The sequence below is a fragment of the Anolis carolinensis genome, chromosome 5 (genome assembly GCF_035594765.1).
Source record: "Anolis carolinensis isolate JA03-04 chromosome 5, rAnoCar3.1.pri, whole genome shotgun sequence".
In the NCBI taxonomy this organism is placed as follows: domain Eukaryota; kingdom Metazoa; phylum Chordata; class Lepidosauria; order Squamata; family Dactyloidae; genus Anolis; species Anolis carolinensis.
The window spans coordinates 187,179,012-187,202,523 of NC_085845.1; the positions used below are offsets into that span (position 1 = coordinate 187,179,012).

At 39.5% G+C, this 23,512-nt stretch overlaps 1 protein-coding gene and 1 non-coding gene across 5 annotated transcripts in view; one reads left to right on the top strand and one right to left on the bottom strand.

Moving 5' to 3' along the window:
* The window catches only part of cacna2d4 (calcium voltage-gated channel auxiliary subunit alpha2delta 4), a 228,961-nt gene that overhangs the window by 3,447 nt on the left and 202,002 nt on the right, over positions 1-23,512 (bottom strand). For 2 of the 4 annotated variants that reach the window (XR_010006905.1, XR_010006902.1), the window contains 8 exons: positions 22,306-22,376; positions 20,973-21,048; positions 17,986-18,038; positions 14,962-15,017; positions 13,297-13,317; positions 5,779-5,896; positions 1,700-2,816; positions 665-774 (listed from right to left, as the gene is read on the bottom strand). Coding sequence is in view for 1 of the 4 variants with exons in the window: in XM_008110464.3 (XP_008108671.1) it covers positions 665-747; positions 2,704-2,816; positions 5,779-5,896; positions 13,297-13,317; positions 14,962-15,017; positions 17,986-18,038; positions 20,973-21,048; positions 22,306-22,376 (591 nt within the window). In the remaining 3 variants the exon portion in view is untranslated. The remainder of the gene's footprint in view (positions 1-664; positions 775-1,699; positions 2,817-5,778; positions 5,897-13,296; positions 13,318-14,961; positions 15,018-17,985; positions 18,039-20,972; positions 21,049-22,305; positions 22,377-23,512) is intronic. The other 2 variants (XM_008110464.3, XR_010006904.1) reach the window with 2 other exon arrangements.
* Positions 15,677-15,740, top strand: LOC134299824 (small nucleolar RNA SNORD113/SNORD114 family). Its single transcript, XR_010007064.1, has one exon. It is a non-coding gene; the product is annotated as a small nucleolar RNA SNORD113/SNORD114 family (small nucleolar RNA).

Below are 23,512 nucleotides of genomic sequence, written 5' to 3' on the forward strand. Positions count from 1 at the left end.
TGGCACAGTGTGTTAAAGTGCTGAGCTGCTGAACTAGTGGATCAAAAGGTGCCAGGTTCAAATCCCGGGAGCGGAATGAGCGCCCGCTGTTAGCCCCAGCTCCTGCCAACCTAGCAGTTCGAAAACATGCAAATGTGAGTAGATCAATAGGTACCGTTCCGGCGGGAAGGTAACGGCGCTCCATGCAGTCATGCCGGCCACATGACCTTGGAGGTGTCTACTGACAACGCCGGCTCTTCGGCTTAGAAATGGAGATGAGCACCAACCCCCAAAGTCGGTCACGACTGGATTTAACGTCAGGGGAAAACCTATACCTATATATACTGGCCTTTATATACTTCCCCTTCTTCCTTTCCACTAAAATCTGAAAATGTTCCTCCCAGTTGTCTCTATTATTTATTATTGTAATAATAATAATAATAATAATAATAATAATAATAATAATAATAATAATAATAATAATAATAATAATAAATGCTTAGTGATTAAAGTGATTTGTATCCCACCCTTTAGTCCAAAAGTTTCCTAAAGTTGCTTGCAAGGTTATAAGGGAATGATAATACATTAACTACGAAGTTACTTAAGTAGATTGTACTTGTATTGTAGCTGCATTGGGACAGACTGTACTTTGTAAAATGTAAGAGGTTATTCTGTCTTTTCCTACCTCTGGATGAAATGCATGGCAGCTATCTGGTCGCCGTCTCAGTTTCTGGGAGCGCATCCTGTCACATTTTACGGAGGCATTATGTACATTGTTGTTAAGGTTAAGAGCAACTATGGAAAATGGAGAAGACATTAACAGCCCTTCATTAAATTCTGTAAGGGGAAATTGTAATACTATTGCCCAAGGCATTCAGTGTTCTGCTAGGTATATGAAAATGCCCTCTGCTCACATGGAGCACAGGGTATATATTACACAACATATATAGCAAATGCAATCTGGACTGAAACTAGAGCAAAGAGGTGGGCAGTGCCTCCAGAAGAATGGTATTTCTCAAATACTTAAGTCACATCTGGTGTGTATATGGTTATTGCTGAGATCAGCTGAGGTCTGTAAGCATGACTGAATACAAATTGTACTTAAAGTTTATTGAAACCAATGGGACTTAAGTTAGTCATAACTCACTTGTTCTGCTAATGTCAACCAGACTTTAATTGGACAGGAGCTATCTTGTATGGTTGTGTGAGCTTGCATAACTAGTCGTCACACTTAATAAGCCATAACCCAACTGGAGGAAGCCATGAGCAAACACACTGAAAGCCCATGGAACTTTATTGTAACTGACTTGCCAGATCTTGCTTTCAATGTTATTCTCCCATTTTTCTCAGTTTTTTTATGTCTGGTACAGAAAATCGAGAAAGGACAAAATGACTTTGCCAACATGTGTAATGGGTTTCAATTTCCAGAGGTGCCCTTTATAATCTGAAACAGATCCAAAATCTTACAGCTCCACCTTGTCATTTTTCTTCAACAACAACAATAACTTTATTTAAAACCTTGTGACTATGTGCTATTAGTGGCATGATCTGTGTACCCTCACTTGCTAATTCATGCACTTTTCCTCACTACAATTTAAAGTCAATTAAAGACAACTGGCAGGTTGGGCATAATTTATGATGTTGTAAGTTCGACATTTTGCAGGTCAAATCTACAATTGTGGAAACATTGTCACTGTTATTAATGCCTCCTAAAACCTACCTTAAAATCAAGAGAGCACACCAAACAAAGATGTTCAGTGCTGGTGAATGGGTGCATTGAAGGATGATGCTTCCAGCAGTGAAGGGTGATGCCATCAATTATCACAAATTATCATAGGAGTAGTTTGCTAGGACCCTGCAGAGGTCTCTACCTGTTTGTTGCACCATAGCTTGCTGGAAGGGGAAGTGGAAAGATGCAGGGCTGTGGCGCAGGCTGTTTAGCAGCCAGCTGCAACAAATCACTCTGACCAAGAGGTCATGAGTTCGAGGCCCACCTGTGCCTGCATCTGTCTCTGTTCTATGTTATGGCATTAAATGTTTGCCTTATATGTGCAATGTGATCTGCCCTGAGTCGCCTTCGGGGTGAGAAGAGCAGAATGTAAATAATATAAATAAATAAATAAATTTTAATCTGTTGTTTCCTACCTCAATTTATAGAAAGAAACAGGCATAAAATAAATATCATGATCATTCTCTCTGTCCTTCTCCTCTTCCTTCAATGCTCCACTTGCAAGCATTGTATAAGTACTTCAGTTGGTATCACTGGCTTTTAAGGTGGGTTTGGGAATGGTTAGATCAAGAGATGGATCATAGCTGCAAAATTAAAGCTACATATTCAATTCAGGATCTCAACTGATTTCTTACTCTCCCTCCTTTTACTGTATGATCTTTAAAACAATATCTTTACCTAGTGAAAGAACTTTGGTTCCAAAGGCTAGCACCAAGACTTTTGTGAATTTCTGGTTGGCCCACCTAATGAACAAGCTACAATATAGAATTTGGAATCACTGTTATGGTCAACAGAACTACCTATGCATATTTAAACAACATTAAGCAATAGCAAACACTTGCAAAACAACGTCTATGTCATGCTTTTCACTAGAAAATGTGCTGTACTTTCATTTCCTCTAAGAGCCAACTCTGTCTCTAAAACTATTGACATTTGAGAACTTGGAAACCAAACAGCTATAGAGTTCAGCACAGCCTTTGCAAACAAAAGGATATATTTGACTTCTTTAGGAAGCAGAAGAACTTGCGGGAAGATGCTGCAGTCACAAACAGCATCTGTAACCAGGAACAGGAGGTTGCTCTTTGTAATTTGCTGCACTACAAACATCCTGTAAGGGTAAGAAAGAGCCCCCTTTAGACAAGGTTTTAAATGGAAGCAAATAAAACACGCTTTTACCCTTCCCTCCCCACCACAAGAAGGTCCCCAGGGTTGAAAGAACAGGTAAAATGGGAAAGGGGGGGATGACGGCAAAAAGGGTTGTGCAATCTCATACACAATTTTAATTTATGTGCCGCCTTTCTTCGAGCAGATCCTAAGGCGGCTGAAAAAAGGATCAGTTAAAACCTGACAATACAATTCTAAAACCAATTACAATAATTACATTGAAACAGTATAAAATTCCTTTAAAAGCATACAGAAGTTATACAAATAAAGCACACCAGCCCAACAAGAAGCCTCCCTGTGAACAATCACATCTTAAAATCCTTCTTGGGGGGAAAAAGGTCTGCATGTCAGTGAAAATAAAACAGGGAGGGGAACATGTTTAATTTTTAACTTTCAATTTTATGAAACTTATAGTTGAATTGAAGATTGCCAACTTCTATATTTTTCCTTTGAAGGTATGTTTTTGGAAAAAAAAACTGGAACAATAATTAGAATTGCAAGCAATTGAAATTCACAGGGTTGTTGTAGAGATATAGCGGGAAGTAGAAAGTCTTGTACCGTGACTTGAGCACCTTGGAAAAAAGGAAGGATGTAAAAGTAATGAGTCAATCTACAGAAGAAGAGCCACATTCAAAGCACGATGATAGCATCCAGTATACTCTGACTTCTGTGTCCTTTCCACTGAAAAACAAAAAGCTGCCAAACAGTATTTGGTCTGAGGGTGAAGTGGGTTGATTAAGCATGGATTACAGTGCAAAGGGTTCATCTCCATTTTAAGCTGTTGCAATTGCTATGAGTAGCATACAGTACGTCTGAGCACTGGGCTCATGTGCTTTCATTGTAGTAAATTGCCATTTTTGCTGCATGGTTACTTTGAGTTATTTTCTCACTTAATGCAAGACAAAGCGTAAAGTGTACCTGAAGTTTGACAACTGGGAAATATAGAGGAAGTGTCAGATCTCTGCTATTTCTGGCAGCCAGAGGTTGCAATGGTGTTTTGCTGCCCTCTGCTGGGAACCTTTCCGTGATGCGTTGAAGTCCCCTGAAAGCTAAGGAAAGGTGCCAGTATGTATTTGGCACCACTTTTCCAGTTTTTGCATTACTCTTAGTGTAGGTTTTATTCATTCCAACAGACGTTCTTTGCAACTTGACGTTCCAGCTTGGTATAGCTAGGAACAAAGCCTGTGTTAACCAAATTGTCTAAAAGAAATTTACATGGAGAATACATTTAGAAGAAGTATGTCATGATATGGAGCCCCCGGTGGTGCAGCAGATTAAACCGCTGAGCTACTGAACTTGCTGACTGAAAGGTTGATGGTTCGAGTTCAGGGAGCGGAGTGAGCTCTCACTATTAGCCCCAGCTTCTGCCAACCTAGCAGTTTGAAAACATGCAAATGTTAGTAGATCAATAGGTACAGCTTCTGCGGAAAGGTAATGACATTCCATGTAGTCATGCTGGCCACATGATCTAGGGGGTGTCTACAGACAATGCCAGCTCTTTGGCTTAGAAATGGAGATGAGCACCAACCCCCAGAGTTGGACACGACTAGACTTAATGTCAGGGGGAAACCTTTACTTTTTATGTCATGATAACATGTGGTGTGTTTGATATGCATTTTGAGATGAAAGTGTACACCCTACTCTGTGCCCAGTTTGGGGTGCAGCAGGCAGCTCTGAGACCCCCTCAACATAACTGGATAGTCTTTGCTCAATCCCCCAAGTGACAGAGAGGCAATCACCTCCTACGGCAGTTGGCTTCATTGCTAAATTTTCATTAACCTTTTAAACAAGTTCATAGCTTGTCATTTACTCAGATATATAGATCCTTCATGAACATTAACTTCATCTTCTATTTACTTACTGAACATAATTTATCTCTGTTTGTTTACTTTTTTGTTTGTTTGTTTAAATGCAGTATTCCAGGCTCTTGAGAACATTCTGAATTTCGATTCTGTTGTTTGTGATGTTAGATATTTGTCTGGGCATAATATATTTTCCAAATTTGACAAGCATTCCTAATACCACTTTCCCAAAGTCATTATAAAAATATTGAACAGCAAAAGGCACAAGGCAGAGCCCTGTAGCATATAAGGCCCCTGTCCAAACAATTCAGAGGTATTTTAAGGAGATCCTTTTGGATAAAGTTGTTCAAATAATTGTGTCATACTAGGTGCTACTGGTAGGGTTTCCCTTTTTTCGTATCAGGAGCAACTTGAGAAACTGCAGGTCACTTCTGGTGTGAGATAATTGGCCGTCTGCAAGGATGTTGCCCAGGGGACACCAGATGTTTTGATGTTTTTACCATCCTTGTGGGAGACTTTTCTCATGTCCCCACATGGAGTTGGAGCTAATAGAGGGAGCTCATCTGAGCTCTCCCTGGGTTGGATTCGAACCGGCAATCTTCAGGTCAGCAGTTGTGCCACTGCACCACTGTGGCATGTGATACAGGTTTTACTAATACTGCAGAAGGAGGCATGACAAATCCTTTTTGAATGTCTATTACCATGAAAACCCTATAATGCAACAATCTAAAATGAAACAAGAGATAGTGCTAGAAGATGAAACTCCCAGGCACTCAATGAAGTACAGCAAAGGGCAACTACAAGTAGTGTTTTTGGCTAACTGGACTCAAGCTGAAAAGGCATTAATCAGTTGACGTGCTCATAGACTAAAGAAAGGTCAGAAACTGCACAACATTTAGGAACATGGAATGGGTGAAGCTAGATATAATGAAACAAGAAATGGATCATACAAACATTGCAATACTGGGATGAGCACACTAAAGTGGACAGGAATGGGACGTTTTGAATCAGGTCACAAGGAATATTTCGGCAGTTTTCAAAGCAAATTAACCTGGGAAACTTAAGAGGAAAGAGTGAGGAGGGGGAAGGCAGCACATTTCTTACTTCTGACATCCTCCACAGTCAATGATCCCATTGGTTTCTTGGATCGCAGGTTCATACACAAACACGGGGTATTCTGTATCACAAGGCTGCAGCATGTCATGCTTCTTATGCTTGTGAGCTGCAACAGAAAAAAAAAGGCAGAGCGGAAAAAGTCAGACAAGTGATACAGCTGGGACTTGAGATAGATTGGGGGCAGGAAAGATGTACTAAAAGGCAGCAGAAGGTAATTGACCTCTAAAATGAAGCACATGGATATTAGATGCCACTGGGTGGCGCAAAAGAACCAGTCTATGAGGATGTCCTGGAACATGACTGTGGACCTTCTCCAGGCAAAAGAGGAATATAAGGAGCTACCTGAGACAGGGTTTCCATTGCTAGAAAGTTACAACATGTGAAGTTGCAAATAAAAGCTTGGACAAGTGAAAATTCAGTATCCATTAAAGACACATATTGTATAAATGTGGAAAAAATTCTAGCTTCATAACTGTGGTTTCAAAGGAGACGGGAAAAAGATTATTACAGTTCCAAATTTCAGTTAAATGCTGTTTATTATACTAAGGAGAGAGGCTGAAACAAAAAAATGTAGCAGCATCTTTAAGACGAACTGGTTTTTATTTTTGGTCCTAATTATGTAAGAAATCTCTCTGTCTTAGAAATTGCAAATTCATAAGTGTAAGAGCCTAACCTTATGCATTGGGGTGGGAAGCTTGGCCAGTGACAAGAATGATGGGAAGTATAGTACAACAAATACTGATATTCCTCAGGATTCCCACCTCTCTCTGGGAAATGGAGAGGATCACATAATGGATCTCTATCTTCAAGGGCAGAGGGGGTGGGGGGCAGTGGATTTTGGATCTACTCCCATCCCATCAGGTTAAATGTCTGATTCAGATCTTTAATGTTGGGGAAGAGAGAAAGGAGGGATGCTGGAGGTGTGCCATCAGTCCTCATGGAAAAGCACTCAACATTTGCATTATACAGGATTGGATTGCCCTGTTTACCATATTCCATATATGCAATACATAAACAAAATTGCCTCTCTCTCATGTTTTCCAACCTAGAATCAAAACTTTCCACTTTTCATTTGAATAAAAAAGGATGTTTTATCAGAGTGGTTCTTATTTCTGAACAAATGTATTTCTATTAAAGACAATATGCTTCTTGCTATAATAATATGAATAACTCTGTATACAAAGGTATGATAGTGTAAAGACACCGCACATCAATAATGTAAATAGATCACACCTGAAGGTGCCCTAAATAATATATGCATGTATTTGTTGGGAGAATCAGATTAAGGGAACAGTAGGGTTGGATCAATTATCAACTGTAATAGATGAAAACAGTAACAGTGGGCTTGCTATTTTGTAAGTATTAGGCTTGCTCAAATAATTCGTTTTCCCCGTTTACCGTTATTGATTCGTTATTTTCGATTGTTTTGAAGCAATATCGAACCTTGGTTGTCCACACGTCTGGATATCGCGGTTTCGAATCGCGAGAGGCCATTTTTTCTAATTTCTTCGTTTTTTTCGTTAAGAAAAAAGAGCTTTTGCAAAGCACCCAAACTCCTTTCCTTTTGCCCCTCAGCCAATGGGAGGCTCAGCCAATGGGAGGGGGCGAGGGGGAAGGAGGCCGAGGAGGAGGAGGAAGACGGAGGGGGGAAATGGCCGCCGCCGCCTCGCCTCAGCTCAGTGCATTAATTAATTGGGCCTTAATGAGCCCCCTTCCAAGCCAAACCCACCAGAGAAACACCCTCAATGCAAACCTTGCAATGTCCTTCTCTCCTTCTTGGACACAAAGGCAAAGGGAGGAGGCACTTCGGGTTCCCAAGCGACCTGAAAAGAGCCATAGAGAAAGGGAGAGCCAGTGCGCATGCTCCACCCTCCAAGGCACACAAGGGGGGAGTTCGCATGGGAGCCGGAAGTGTTGGGGCCTCCGTCCCTCCCTTGCTTTTCCTCTTTGGTCTCCCTATCTTGAACACAGAACACGCATGAAAAAAAACACACCATAATTTCACAATATCTAGTTTAAATAACAAAAGGAAGAGGAAGGAAGAGGCCCGGGATGCGAGGGGGTGTGGGCCAGGCCCGTCCTCGGCTGCTCCCAGGGGCCCAGATTCGCACCCTCCCTCCCCCCAATACAGGTCTCCAGTCCATACCACGCTACATGAACTTGAATGGATACTGTGGTTGTGTTGTCGAAAGCTTTCATGGCCGGGATCACACTGTTGTGGTATGTATTCCGGGCTCTATGGCCATGTGCCAGAAGCATTCTCTCCTGACGTTTCACCCACATCTGTGGCAGACATAGAGGTTTTGACGTCTGTGCGAAGCTAGGCAAGTGGGGTTTATATATCTGTGGAAGGTCCAGGGTGGGAGAAAGAACTCTTGTCTGTGGGAGGCAAGTGTGAATGTTGCAATTGGTCACCTTGATTAGCATTGAATAGCCTTGCAGCTTCAAAGCCTGGCTGCTTCCTACCTGGGGGAATCCTTTGTTGGGAGGTATTAGCTGGCCCTGATTGTTTCCTGTCTGGAATTCCCATTTTCTGGGTGTTTCTGGGAAGGTAATGGCACTCCATGTAGTCATGCCGGCCACATGACCTTGGAGGTGTCTATGGACAACACTGGCTCTTGGGCTTAGAAATGGAGATGAGCACCAACCCCCAGAGTCAGACATGACTGAACTTAACGTCAAGGGATACCTTTACCTTTACCTACACACACACACACACACACACACACACACACACACACAAAAGCAGGGACTATATATATATATATATATACACAATATATATCACACACACACCAATTTAACAAAGTTTCAGCCACAAAAACAAAGTTTCTGAAGTAGGACAATGACTTTCACAGTAAAGACAACCCAATTTAACAGGAAATAAGACTTTCAAACCAGGAACAGATTACTGCAATTATTAAAAAAAGGTTTATTATAAAAGCTATGAAAATTTGCCAAACATCAGAGGATAAGGGAAACGTTCCACATTTTGGTGAGCTATCAGTGTTAAATGTGTTCTACCACTGTACCAAGTTTGAAGAAGATCACTCAAAAAATGAGGGCGGGAGAGCCCCCTAAGTCCCCCCCCCCTTGGGCTGTTTTTGGGCCACCGCGCATGCGCGTCCGCCATTAACGAATTAATTTCGAAAATAACGAATTTTTGTTAATTTCGAAAATTTTTGGGGGCCAAATTCGTTATTAGCAACAAAAACGAAAAACTGCCCCCTCTAGTTTTGAAACGAGTTTAGAATCAAATTTTTCATGGATCGATCAAGCCTAGTAAGTATCTTTGTACAGAAACAAGACTGCCTTGAAGCTTCTGGACAGTTGCTGGGCACTGGCCTGATACACAAAGCGAGTGCTGACACATTCTCTTCTGTGTAATGAATACTGCAGAGTGGGCAAAGATATTGCAAATGCCATATACTGTGGGTTTGTGTCACTCACTGGGATCTTCAATATAAGGGCTTGATCTTTGGTTTTAAAAAGCATGCTTGTTTTTTTCTAAATCTCTCAGTCCTCCACAAAGAAATTCAGGATAATGTACATGCTCTGTATCGGTTAGATTAGACTGTGAGAGAGTGAATACTCCAAAATCACCATTCAGAAGCTGTAATGCAACCAAGAAAGTGAACTTACATTATATGGCCTGAGTACAACTGCTTTAACAACACTGGTTCCAGACCAATCTAAGCCTTTGGTTATCATAAATTTTGATATTCTGCCATCTTGTTCCACAACTTGTGGAAACTATAAAATTGTATATCTTCTTTACTTCCACTGGAGAGCAAACATTAGGAAGCAGTTGCCACGTCACAGGTAATGTGAAAACCATGGCCTTAACATTCAAATGACTGATTTTATTGTTATTATTTATTTACAACATTTATACCCCGCCTTTCTCACCCGAGGGGACTCAGGGCTGCTTACAAAAATTGGCAAAATTTAGTACCCAAAGAATACAATCATAAAAGCAAAACAATACATACAGATCTGTTAATAACATTGTTAAAATACATGTTCTTCGTGGTGCAAGGATCATCCATAATTTCATTCTCAAGGCAGTACCTTCACTTCTCTTTGTAACATTTTACATCAAATTTCCCTACAGCATGATTATGTAGTAACTTCTCTACTTCAGTCTTTAAAATGTGAAGGAAGAAGCAGGCTATCTTTACACAGCAGTTAGTATTATAAACAGCACTTTTCCCCCAAGGTTTCATTTCAAGTCTTCCATGCAATAAAGAAAGGGTTTTTCATATTTGAATATGCCACCAGGACATTTTCCACCCCCTTTTATATAATCTAGTTATTTTCCTTAGTAACTTAGTAATTATGAATGATGGGCTGGATTCAGGTTGAGCTGTATGCTCAGTCTGGATTTTGTGGGACTCGTTCTCTGCACAAACACAGTCGACCCTCATAACTATTCAGCTGTATCCTCAGACCTTTCCCTTGTAGCATTGGTAATTCTTGTAATTTGCATATAGGAAGCAGCAGGGCCATAGCTAGAAAAATTTTGGGGGCGGGGGAGTTGAAACTTTATTCCACAATGCAAAATAATTTAAAAATCAGGCTCCATCAATAAACTTCAGTGGACACTCAAGATAGATAAACTTCAGTGGAAACTCATGGGGATTTGGTTAACCAGTTAACATTCATGAGTAAACAAGTTAAAAAAAAACCTGAAAAATTTTGGGAGGGGAGAATGAACCCTCCCCCCCCCCTTAGCTACAGCTCTGGGAAGCAACACAATCAATACCAACCACTTCAACCAGAACATTTCCAAAAGCCCTAATCGTCATTATTGATAGTTAAGATGTATGTACATTCACCATATTCCTTTTAAAACAATTATGTTTCATTGTGAGTTTTTAGAACTGGTGTCTAGACTGGCAGAAGGAGAACTTACAGAAATGAAAAAAAAATCCCCCCTCTTCACAAATGTTATGCAAAGGTAAAGGCGTAGAAGATTGAGAGGATCCTGGCTATTTCATTCAAATATTGTACTCCAGACATATATGCTCTCAAAATGATAGAGATTGATTTTATGCAAGATCATTTTTCTCTGCCCTCTAACCACTTTTGAACTGGAGCAGAGGTAATTTCTCCCCAAACAGACCGAGGAGTTCCTCGTACATAGCAACGGCAATGACAAGAGTGCACACCATTGAGCCTGAAGAGTTGGAAGGAATTCATTCAGCTGCTAATGATGGGCTATGAGGCTGTGCTGCCATCACAACAGATAGAGCACAGAATTTCCACTCCGTGCCCCAGCTTCTCTCTAGGGACGACTGTGAACATTATGCTGGAGTAAAAGCCGCAAAAGGAAGCAAAATATCAAACTGGCCTCCACCACTTGTTTCATAATGCTTTTGAAGCATTATATACACTAAAAGGAGGTGGAACATGCAAAGGACAAATTTATTTGGAAAGACAGTATCAGGTAGTGATTTTAAAATTAGGAAAGAGAGGTTCATCATTAGCCAAGATACTTGGACTGAACAGATAGTTGCCCTTGTGAACGGAGATTTAAATCTCTGCATCATTTCCGATACTGCAGTAGGTTTATTCCTATCTGATTTCACCCTCTTTTGTTTGCATCTTATTAAAAAAACACATTCCCAAGTTGGTCAAATATAATAAGGTGATTTTTGGTTAATTATAACCAAAGAAGCCTTTCTGCTTGCTGCTGTTGAGAAAGAGCCTTTATCGCTTGTCAAGAAATGCTTCGATGGTTCTTCATTCTACCGAAGGCAAACCTGGACATACATTCAATTGATTGTGTTGTCGAAGGCTTTCATGGCCAGAATCACAGGGTTGTTGTATGTCTTTCGGGCTGTGTGGCCATGTTCCAGAAGCATTCTCTCCTGACGTTTCGCCCACATCTATGGCAGGCATCCTCAGAGGTTGTGAGGTATACCTCACAACCTCTGAGGATGCCTGCCATAGATGTGGGCGAAACGTCAGGAGAGAATGCTTCTGGAACATGGCCACACAGCCCGAAAGACATACAACAACCCCATTCAATTGATTGACTGAATGATTCGAATTTATAATTTTATATCTATAGAAAGTACAAGAATGCCCTTTCATGTTTGTTTCTGAGCTGAATGTTCACATTCCTGATATTTTCAGAACAGCACCTAGTAAGTAGAATTAGCCCTGGAGAGAACTGTATAACATGCAATCACAGCATTGTTTATTTTCTTGTTTGTGGGTGGAAATCCCTATATCCTTCCTGTTTTCTTCACCCTCTTACCAAACAAATATGCTGAATTTAAACACATTATAATTACTACTCAATCAAATAAAATTATCGTTATCCAACATTATTTGAACTACTAAGCACCGTCTTCAGAGACAGCACTGAAATGTATATATCCAGTCATCAGGCCAACTTTCAGTCCTGGTAAGATGGATACAATTATGAGATTGCAGGTGACCAGTTGTTTAGGGGCTGCAGTGGCGCAATGAGTGCTGCTGAACAGCTGACCTGAAAGTCGGCAGTTCGAATCTGTGGGACAGGATGAGCTCCTGCTGTTAGCCCCAGTTCCTGCCAACCTAGAAGTTCGAAAACATGCACATGTGAGTAGATAAATAGGTACTGCTTTGGTGGGAAGAGGCAAAAAGAGCAAGCATTCATGCGGAACACATGACCAGGAGCTAACAACACAGGCTCCTTGGCTTGAAAATGGAGAAGAGTACCTCCCCAGAGCCAGAGATGAGCAAGAAATCTTTGCCTTTGTTTGTGTTGTGTGTCTCATGGTATGTGATTGTAATGAAGTCATTGAATGTTTGCCTTTGTCTGCTTTATATATACTGTCATCTGCTCTGGGTCTCTTCAGGGAGAAGGGCAGAATATAAATAAAGTGTTGTGTTGTTGTTGTTATTATTATTATTATTATTATTATTATTATTATTATTATTATTATTATTATGACTTGTACGTTCATATAATGTGGAGACAATTGATATATTTTTTAAGTAAAGGGGAAATACGATGGATTGAATCCATTTTAAAAACATTCCAGCTTTTCAAATGATCCTTATACTTCTTGAGCTTTTGGAAAATATGATCATTGTTAAAGGGCAACATTTGTGGAGACTTATGTGTTCATTCTAGCAAAGTATCTCTACCTACCTACATTCATTTTTCATTATCTATATTTACATTACCTGAGTTTATATTGAGAACAACCTTCTGCTGCTATGTAACATTCATTTGTTTTAATAAGATCCGTGTAGAAGAAATCCATGTTTTGCTGTTCTTTCTACATGCAACATGATCAGCCTATTTCAAAGTCAATAAATATTCCAATTTTTGTTTTGTTTTATTTATACCAAAACCTGAGCAGTTGAATGCTAATTAAGCAAAGATACTTCTCTGTTTCTGTCTGAACAATAACAATTAGGAACTGCATTAGTTCTAATTCAACGATTTGAATAAAAACTTATGGGTGTGCTTTTGTTTCCAGAATGTTTTACTATATTAATACTTACCATGATGGAAAACAGCCTTGGCTGTGTAGGTCATATGACAAATGAAATGACGAAGATGAGGATCCATGATGACAGGTTCACAAGTTGTTGTCACAATGTCATTGTGTAGACACACACATGAGAGGGATGGGAAATGAAAGGAGAAAGAGAAAGAATGACATGATAGTGAAATGGCTTTGATGACAGCAATGATTGATGGAAGAATACTCATCTATGAAAGTAATTTTCAAATGCTTGACAATTAACCAAGATGTAGTTACATGAGTGACGTCTTTAGTTGCCTATTTCCTTCAGTGCTCTCTTCACTTCTAAGGGGGGGTTTATGTAGTACGCTTCAGGAAGCATAGCGTATTTCAGAATTGAAAGCTTTGAATTAAAAAACAGGCAATGCTTTTTTTTTTTTTAAAGAAGGTCATTGCTTACTTGCAGTGACAGAAGGGACTTTTAATGAGGTGTGCTGAGGTTTTTACCTTTTTACTATGTTTAATGCATACTTCTAACACTTTTAAATTAATGTTTTATTATGATTATTTACTGTTATTAGATACTGTTTTCTTACATTCGTGTTAACGTATGTAGTAAAATGCTTTGGCATCCATACTGGGAGAAAGGAAGGGTATAAGTTGAACAAATACATAAAGAACAGTATGATGATGGAAATATACCCTACTATGACCGCTTAATGGCATAACTATTCTCACCACTTAAAGTCCATGCAACATAATTTATATGATTAATCTGATGGCTCCCAATCTTTGGGGGCATCTGCATGTATCATATTGCTAGATTTTGTTTCTTTTGAAATGCTTACCTAATTTTTATGGAAAACTAAATGGACTTGACTTAAATATTTGGAAAGTTGAATTGACAAGTTAAAAGTTAGCCTACACTTTTCTACTTTTAGAATACAGTGCAATTATATTTGCAAAATTACACATATAATTTAAAAATTATGAAGTTTTCACAGCTCAAAAAGGAAGTAAGGATTACATTTAATCCATAGGTGATTGTTATCCAACACTGTTTTAGGCAAAGCAGCAAAGACCTTTGAGTGCCTCACTGCTGCACAGTTCAACTAAAATACCTCATTGGAGATTGGAAAATAGGACTGGTAAGCTGTTTCAGCAGGCAGATATCCATAATCTCTCATCCACCCTGTGAATACTGCTGTTGTCTACCTTCAAGTCATTTCTGACTTATTTTGACCCTAAGGTGGTCCTATTACTGGGGGTTTTCCACAATGTTTGTTTGGATGGAGGCTGGGTTGGGTGCTTGCCTTTGGCTTCCTCTGGGACTGAGACAATGTGACTTGCCCAAGGCTACCCAGTGGGTTTCCATGGTTAAGTGGGGACTTGAACCCTGGCCTACAGAGTTGTAGACCAACGCTCAAGCCACTGCACCATGCTGGCTCTCACCATGTGTATATCCTAACATAACTTATATATATGAGCTGCCATAGTAACCAGTAATATCAAATCTCACCAATGTATTCCAGTGGGGATACACATAGGTGAAATGGAACCTGGAGACTACATTCTCACTGCCAACAGGGTGATTATGCCTTTGAGCTGTGCTAAATCATGTTACTATGTGTAACGTCTTCATCCAAGCCTGGTGGCTGCAAAAATTGTGTGCTGTGGGCTGGCTGTAATTCTACATACTCACCATCTGCCAAGTTGTCTGTGTGCCAGAAGCTAGATATATTAAACTCCAAAAGGAATCTGTCAAAATAAGAACAAGAAGATGTTTTTATACTAGCCCAGAAGGGGTAGAGGTGTTACAAAGGCAGCCAATCTGGATGACTGGCTGTACTTTGACCTAATAGGCTTCGGAGGTAGTCTAAAACTTACCTTGCAGTTCCTTCCAGTTCACACCTGATCCAGTGACTTAAAAATATTTTTGTTATTTTTAAGAATGGACAATTGTGCCTTAACCTGAAAATAAATTACTAGCAGTTCCTGTGGCAAGACTGTCATTAACATTGTGCTCTTTGGGACTGAGAGGGAAATGCACTCAGTCACCTTGAAAGCCATCTGCTCGGCAATGCAGTGCTGGTCTTTGCTGCACAGCAACAGCTGTGGAATATGCTTGGCAAGCGAGTCTCAATCGAAGTCTTGGAAGCTGGCTGTTGTCCCATATTCAGAGGTGTTTGGATCCAACACTGAAATCTGGGCCCAATGTAATCATTGACCTCAGCTGTACCAGATGTACTCAAGACTCTGCCTTTCTTGCTGCTGCCACTCATGTAGGGCTCACTCCAATGACATTATATAAAGCCCTCAACTTATATTTTGTGATGAGAAAGCATGGTCCAGAGCTATGACATATTTTACAACAATGCAATACTCAAAAAATATTTAATATGAGTGCATGGAAGATATGGATCAATGATGATGTTTACTCATTCAAGTTGAGCATCTCTTATCTGGAATTCTGAAATCCAAAGTTCTCCAAAATCCAAAATAGCCCAAATAGGTGACCGAGACAGTGACACCTTTGCTTCCTAAAAGTTCAATATATATCAACATTGTTTCATGCTCAAAAATATTTTTAAAATTGTCTACAAAGTGTTGTCGAAGGCTTTTATGGACGGGATCACAGGGTTGTTGTGTGTTTTCCGGGCTGTACGGCCATGTTCCAGAAGTATTCTCTCCTGACGTTTCGCCCACATCTATGGCAGGCATCCTCAGAGGTTGTGAGGATGCCTGCCATAGATGTGGGCGAAATGTCAGGATGTGGGCGAATACTTCTGGAACATGGCCATAAAGCCCAGAAAACACACAACAACATTGTGTACAAAATTACCTTCAGGCTATGTGTATAAGATGTATGTGAAACAAAATTATTTTGTGACAGACTTAGATCCCATCTCCAAGATACCTCATTATGTATCTACATGGAAATACAGGAATTCCAAAATCTGAAAAAATCTAAAATCCAAAGCACTTCCAGTTCTAAGCATTTTGTATAATTGATACCAAATCTGTATATGAAAACATTTCTCAAGAAAGATGTATCATCTCGTAAAGACAGTGCAGATTTTACCAACTGTACTTTTTCCAAGGCAAAAAGGATGGATTTGCCTTCTCAGATTCATATATGTATATGACTTTCTGATTTCACATGTAATTCCTGTAAGGCCTTTTCCCATGTTTATCTTAGTCCTAGTTGAGTAGTTGTTTTTCCATGTGATTTAGTGGGATGAAGAGGATAGTCAGCATGAATAGCTGGTTCCGTCCCTTCCCCTTCTACTCAGAAGTTGTAAGATGAACATCAACAGTGAGGAGCTTGCTGTACTTGTGAAGGCTCCCTGGAGAATGAGGAACTCTGATTTCATGAAGTTGTAAATGTTGCAGAAGGCCTAAAGGGACACAGCAAGCTCTCTGTGGCTTGTGATGGATGGCATCCCACCCCATGGGATAATCAAACACACACACTAAACAGATGCCCTAAAAAGGCAAGCTCTAATGAGAAAATTCAACTATAATATGTAGATTTGTATATTAAGACGTGGATGCTCACTGGAAATGAGTTATTCTGGTCTCCTTTTCCATAGATATGTAATGCACAACATACTGCATTCATATGGTTTTGGAAAAATCATGCCTCCTAATCTGGAAGATGAAGATAATTAGGCTGCCTTTCTGATAAATTGTTGTAAGCCTCTTGGATCTCACAGGAATTATGGTACTCTAGAATGCCTCCATCTTATAAAAAGCCAAGCTGGGATTTGCCCTCCTTAGAGCTCCAAAGCAAGACATGTATAGGTGAGTCAGCACGTGCACTGAGGCTAGATTCATTTTGCAGCACACTATGAGGCAAAACTCAGAAAAATTCAGCACACTTTATCCCTGCAAGCACTGTAGCATTTTCAGTGCAGAGAAAGGGAAAACATGTCTGTTTCCAGTTCTACTGGCATTTGGGCGAAATCACTGAGCCAGAAAAGAAACAGGCTTACAAGTCAAGATCCTCTTATTAAAAGGCCCAGAAAGTTTATTAAGTAGATCCAATGATAGAATATTGCTTTGATTAATGAAGCATATATGACACTTCCATCCTCTGGACCCCAACTCAAAATTCACAAACACCATCTAATACCACACTATGATAGTGCTATTATTCCACTGTAACAGCTTTGGTGACATCCCATGGCAGAGGTTCTCAACCTGTGGGTCCCCAGATGTTTTGGCTTTCAACTCTCAGAAATCCTAACAGCTGGTTAACTGGGAACCCACAGGTTGAGAACCACAGCCCTATAGAATCCTGGGATTTGCAGTTTAGTGAGTTTTATTTAGTTTTGCCATACAGAGAACTCTTGTGCCCAAATCTACAAACCCAGGGAATCTAAAGGATGTGGCCATGGCAGTTAAAGCTGAACCATTGTGTAATGTGAATGGGTTGTAGACCAACCAAACTATTTACATAGTGATTATATTTTCCCTTCGCTTATATGAGTCAGTTAAGACTGTCCGCAACCTCAAATCCACTTTAACATTTTTTGTTCCTTTTCTATGACTGCATAAGTTGGGAATGAAAAAAACACAAGCACACGTTGAACTTGGAGCCCTGCCAATTATAATTTGCCCTCAATACAATCAAACATTTGTTGATTAATGTACTGATTAAATCTAATGAAACGGCAGTCACTGTTGTGATTTCCCCCCAGAACTCCCCCAGTTTTGTACTTACATGAGGAGGTCGGTTATCAGCCACCTTACTGCTGCCAACAAGGCATAAAAAGGCTGCCAAAAAGAACAAAAGATAATATCTCAGAAGAAAAGGAGTATTAGTTCACAATTTTGGCCTTATTCCCGCATCAAAAAATAAATTAGAAGGTAGGCTCTAAGAACCAGGTGGTGAATTGTACCTAAGTCATCCAAGTAAGGACTTTTCTACTAGCCATAAAGTCCGTACTCACCTCAAGTGGAAGGCTGACTGTCTCCATGATGGACAGCTACCTCCAGTGAGTATGACATGGTTTCTGGTTTAAAGTAGCCTTTACCTGCCCTGGGAAGTCAAGGGGACTCTGTAGTTTGCGGTTCTGATGTTGGTCCAGGTGTCTGCAATGGCCAGGAGCTTGTGTGAAGCTTTATGGCTAGTTAAGGGCAGTAGCATGGTGGCAACATAAAGCAGGTAAGATGTGAGCTGCATCAGCTATGTGAACAATGCCCCCCCCCCCGACCCCGGGATCTGGGGTTGCTGTAGGGCATACTTTATTTCTACTTTAACCAAGCATTATTTCTCTTTCTCTTTCCCAATGAGTCCCATTGTCTCATAAGTCTAAAGTACAGTAGCTTCAGTTTAGTCATCTTTGCTTCTAGTGAACATCCAGGCTTGATTTGCTCCATGCACCATTCATTTGTTGAACAGTGCATGATATCTAAAGAACTCTTCTCCAGCACCACATTTAAAATTAGCTGATTTATTTCCTATCAGATTTCCTCATTGTCCACCTTTCACAACCACATATAGATGATGTATTATATGAACGGTTCCCCACAATGGGTGTTTAGGAAACTCTTATCAGTCTTCTGCATAGTTTACTCCTTCAGCCAAAACTTGCTTGATGGCAAATCATTGACGATCATCTATAAAATGTAGGTTGTTGCTGACCATAGACAAAAAAGGCCCTATATTCTGACATTCCTTTTAAACACAGGTGGATATTCCTCCTGCAATTGTTGGATTGCACCATTGCTATGCTGGCTAAAGCTGCAAGCCTTTGTAGTTCAACAACATGCGGAAGGCAACAGGATTTCCAATTTGTTTTAGGAAGAAAAGGCCAGGCTGAGTTCTTGACAAGGCCATCACACTGAATTTTATTGGATCACCAGGAAAATCTCTTCTAATTGCAACCTTCTTTTATTATTCCAGTACTTCATCATTTTCCTCATCATGAAAAATCAGTTTAAAAAAAACTGAATAGCACAGTGCTTTGCAAATGCTCTCCTTTAAAATTTCCTCCTTAAGAAACTAGAGCAAATACAGTGAACCCAACTAGTTACAAAGGTTTACCATAGCAGTCCATCAGTAATTACTGAAGGTTTCCCTGTTTAGCTAATACAACTTTAATTATATAATGTAATCCAATTCAAACCAGTTTCAACCATATAAAGCTAATTAGTTAATCTAAATCTAACAAGCAAATCTTGTAGTGATCTATTAAGGTAATCCTGATTTGAAACTTTCTTGGTTTCACTTTATATTCAGTCATTTATTAACGATGGCAATCATAAGGAATATTACATATATCCCCAGCATATATGATTGTGTTCATTATTAAACTGAAACAAATATATCTGAATTAAATTGACAATACTATACGACATTTTATTTTATGCATATTGGCTAAATTTTGATATGTAGCCTATCATTTTATATTAGATGCTGACTACTGATTTATAATTCTGCAATCCTTTTTGTTTTTATAGATATTAAAGTTTTTGTTTCCTATTTTATTTTCTTGTTTACATGGAACTATTGTGTTTGGCCTTCTGACCCCAACTAGATGTGTGTAAAAAGAAGCAGAAATTATTAGTGGATAAAAAATGTGGATGTCCTTTCCCAGCAGTTTGAATGTGAGAGTTTAAGTTATTATCAACAAAAGGTGTTAATTTCTATCTCTGTTATGGCAATAATGTATCTATGATCCTGAAATAAAAACATTTGTGAAACACAGTCAAAATCTGTGCTGTATTGTCATCAACAACTAAAATCTTTCCTTCCCGGCATATCTTAATGCAGATATGGCTACAGAGAGGTAAAGGCAGTCCCTGAATTACAAACATCCAACTTAGATGCAACTCATAGTTAAGAACAACAGGAAATGAGAGAAATCTGCTCCTCAAAAGGGAAATTTACTCCTGAAAATGGGGAAAAAGTGTCTCCACTGAAGCTTTATCATTGACCATTGTTTCCACTACAAGCCAGATTTTCCACAATCCAAATATTACAGGGACAGAAAGAGATGTGAAATCTTCTGAACCATGGCACAGACAGCAAAACAAATGCCACAAAGGTGTTAACCCTTCCCTTTGCTATCCAAAGCATATATATATGGCTGGTATTACATTTAAAAACATACCTGTTTCGACTTATATATAAATTCAACTTAAGAACAAACCTACAGAATTTCTCTTGTTCATAACTTGTGGACTTCCTGCAGATCATGGTTTCTTTCTAGCCCCTCAGGGATCTTTCCAAATGTCCTGCTAATTACATGGGGTAAAGAACACGAGGCCATATCTACATTGGCTTCATTTTCCTCCCTTGAATGGTCATCTAAGATAGTGGTTCTCAACCTGTGGGTCCCCAGGTGTTTTGGCCTACAACTTCTAGAAATCCCAGCCAGTTTTAACAGCTGTTAGGATTTCTGGCCATTGAAGGCCAAAACATCTGGGGACCCACAGGTTGAGAATCACTGCTCTAAGAGCTCAGGAAAACCACTCACATTTAGAGCAATGGCAAGAGAGATGCCATCCTCACTGAACTGAGAAGTAAAAATGCTTCTGCTTTCATGATAATCAATTAACCCGCTTAGGGAGTACTCTATTGTTTTCTTAATATGAAATATACTGTACAGTTTTTCTTGAGTATGATGTGTAAATACACAAACTGCTATAAGATTTTGATCTGTGATAGAAGCTCCTCCTGCCTTTTAATAAGGAGATACTTACGCTAAGAAGAGGTCGGGCACCACTGTGGTGGTGGTGCGGTGCTTTGCACATAGCTTGGTAATCAAACATTTTCACCCTAAAAAGACACACAAGTGACAAAAGTGATAAACAAGTCTAAGAGTAGAACATTGGAAACTGATTTATACTGAAAAGCCACGAGGGTAGCTAGCCTATGTCAATCTACTCTGATTGGTTCTACAACTAAGTTATAGTACTTTTATCTGAACACAGAAGGAAATATATCCAAGTGTCCTGCGTAAATTCAGAAACAGAACTGACAAATGTACTTATCCTTAAAATCTATTTCAGTTTCACACCATTATTTCATTCTATATGACATTTAACTGACCATGCTGTATTTCAGGAAGATACTGATTTCACAGCGTGCCACCCATAGTAATACAATTTTATGTTTTTATTTATATGCACTTGAGTATCCTCAGCTGTTATATTTATTCATCTAAAGTCCAGCTATATTCTTCTATCAGCTAATAACATCTTTACAACTTTTCCTAGCTATCAAAATGCAATATTATATATGTTTTCTCTGGCCAGATTCACATGCAATCTTTCAAATATATTTCATCAAATTTTGAGACATATTTGTGCCATGTATATGTGGCCATTTTATACTACATCAGCAACACAGAAGCTGCTTTGAAACATGGGAATGTGTGAAGCAATGTTATGCAATATGAGAACATGAACCCATTTCTAACCATTGGTAGAGAAGAGCAGGTTCAACTAGATCTGTCCATTTGGCTCTAGGCTCTAATTCTATTCTGACAATGTATGAAGGGACTAAAACAATCTGACTAGCAGAGAAAATTAATAAAACATTTGCTCCTTTGTTTAACTAATGTAGGATTAGGAAGCTCACTTCTGAGAGTTTCCGTATTTAAAATATATGTGCCTGTAGCTATTTCCCTGCCATCTTACAACATGTATTTTCAGAAGACAGGTAAGGGAATACTGCATGTAACACAGTAGATTTGCCCACGTGGCACATGAACGGTGTGATCACAGCTGTAGTCAGTATCTATTCTTATGATCACAGGAAAATTGTCTTCAGTTCCTGCCATCACTGCCGATTGTTGACTCATGTTCACTCCTTATGTTTGCCAAAGTGAGCAAATACCCCAGGACAATTGGGAGGCTTCCTGTGGATGCTGAATATGAACAAACCTTAATAACCGAGGCAACATGCTGCATACCACTGTTTTCATCCTACCTCTTTCTATAGCTATACGAGTCTTACTGTGGAAAAGACAATTTGTTTCTATCAGCTGGTTCTCTGAAAGGAGATCGTCACATAGAAGATGGTGGCACTTACTGTTTGAACATTCCCATGTTTATGAGTTGAGTCATAACAGAGCCATCCACTTCTCCAAAAAATTTCCCAGTCTGCATGCAGAGAGAGATAATAATGAGGTATAAACATTGTTGGTACTAAATCTTCTCAGCTTTGAATGACTCTGGCTAATCCATCCCCACTCATCATTACCACCACTATAAAATAAACCGTTTAAGGAGATGTACTTAGGTTATTTTGAAAAATACAACATGATAGAGAAGTGTGCCACATTAGTTAGGAAACATTACAGCCAAATCTTAGCTCTGCCACAAATTTATTGGGTGGTACAGACAAAAAGCAATCACAAATTTAGAAAAGCATTAGGCAAGCTACAGTTTGCCATTTGCAATATGTGGATGATGATGATGATAATAACAACAACAACAACAACATCGACAAAATTACAATCTGCCAACTGCAAAAGGCCACCCTACTGGGATCTGCGCGCATCATCCGAAAATACATCACACAGTCCTAGACACTTGGGAAGTGTTCGACTTGTGATTTTGTGATAATTGATGTTGCCATCCCAGGTGACAGTCGCATTGATGAAAAACAACAGGAAAAACTCAGCCGCTATCAGGACCTCAAGATTGAACTTCAAAGACTGGCAGAAACCAGTGCAGGTGGTCCCGGTGGTGATGGGCACACTGGGTGCCGTGCCAAAAGATCTCGGCCGGCATTTGGAAACAATAGACATTGACAAAATCACGATCTGCCAACTGCAAAAGGCCACCCTGCTGGGATCTGCACGCATCATCCGAAAATACATCACACAGTCCTAGACACTTGGGAAGTGTTCTGCTTGTGATTTTGTGATACGAAATCCAGCATATCTATCTTGTTTGCTGTGTCATACAACGTCGTTGTGTCAATAATAATAATAATAATAATAATAATAATAATGGTTAAGTTCAAAAGAGAGTTATAAGGATTACAGAAAGAAAATATGCAAAGTATCGGAACACTTGAAATAGTCCATATGAATAAGAATGTTTATGATACTGGAAATAATAATTGCATACCTAACTTCTGTTCTTTATATTTTAAAGTTACTTAGCCCAGAGTGTTTAAATCTATGGGATAGGCAACTGGGTGTACTTTCCTGCCAGTTTCCAGTTCCCAATGTTGGAAAATTACTGCTATCATCTTCCATTCATGATCACTTCGTTATATGTATACTTAG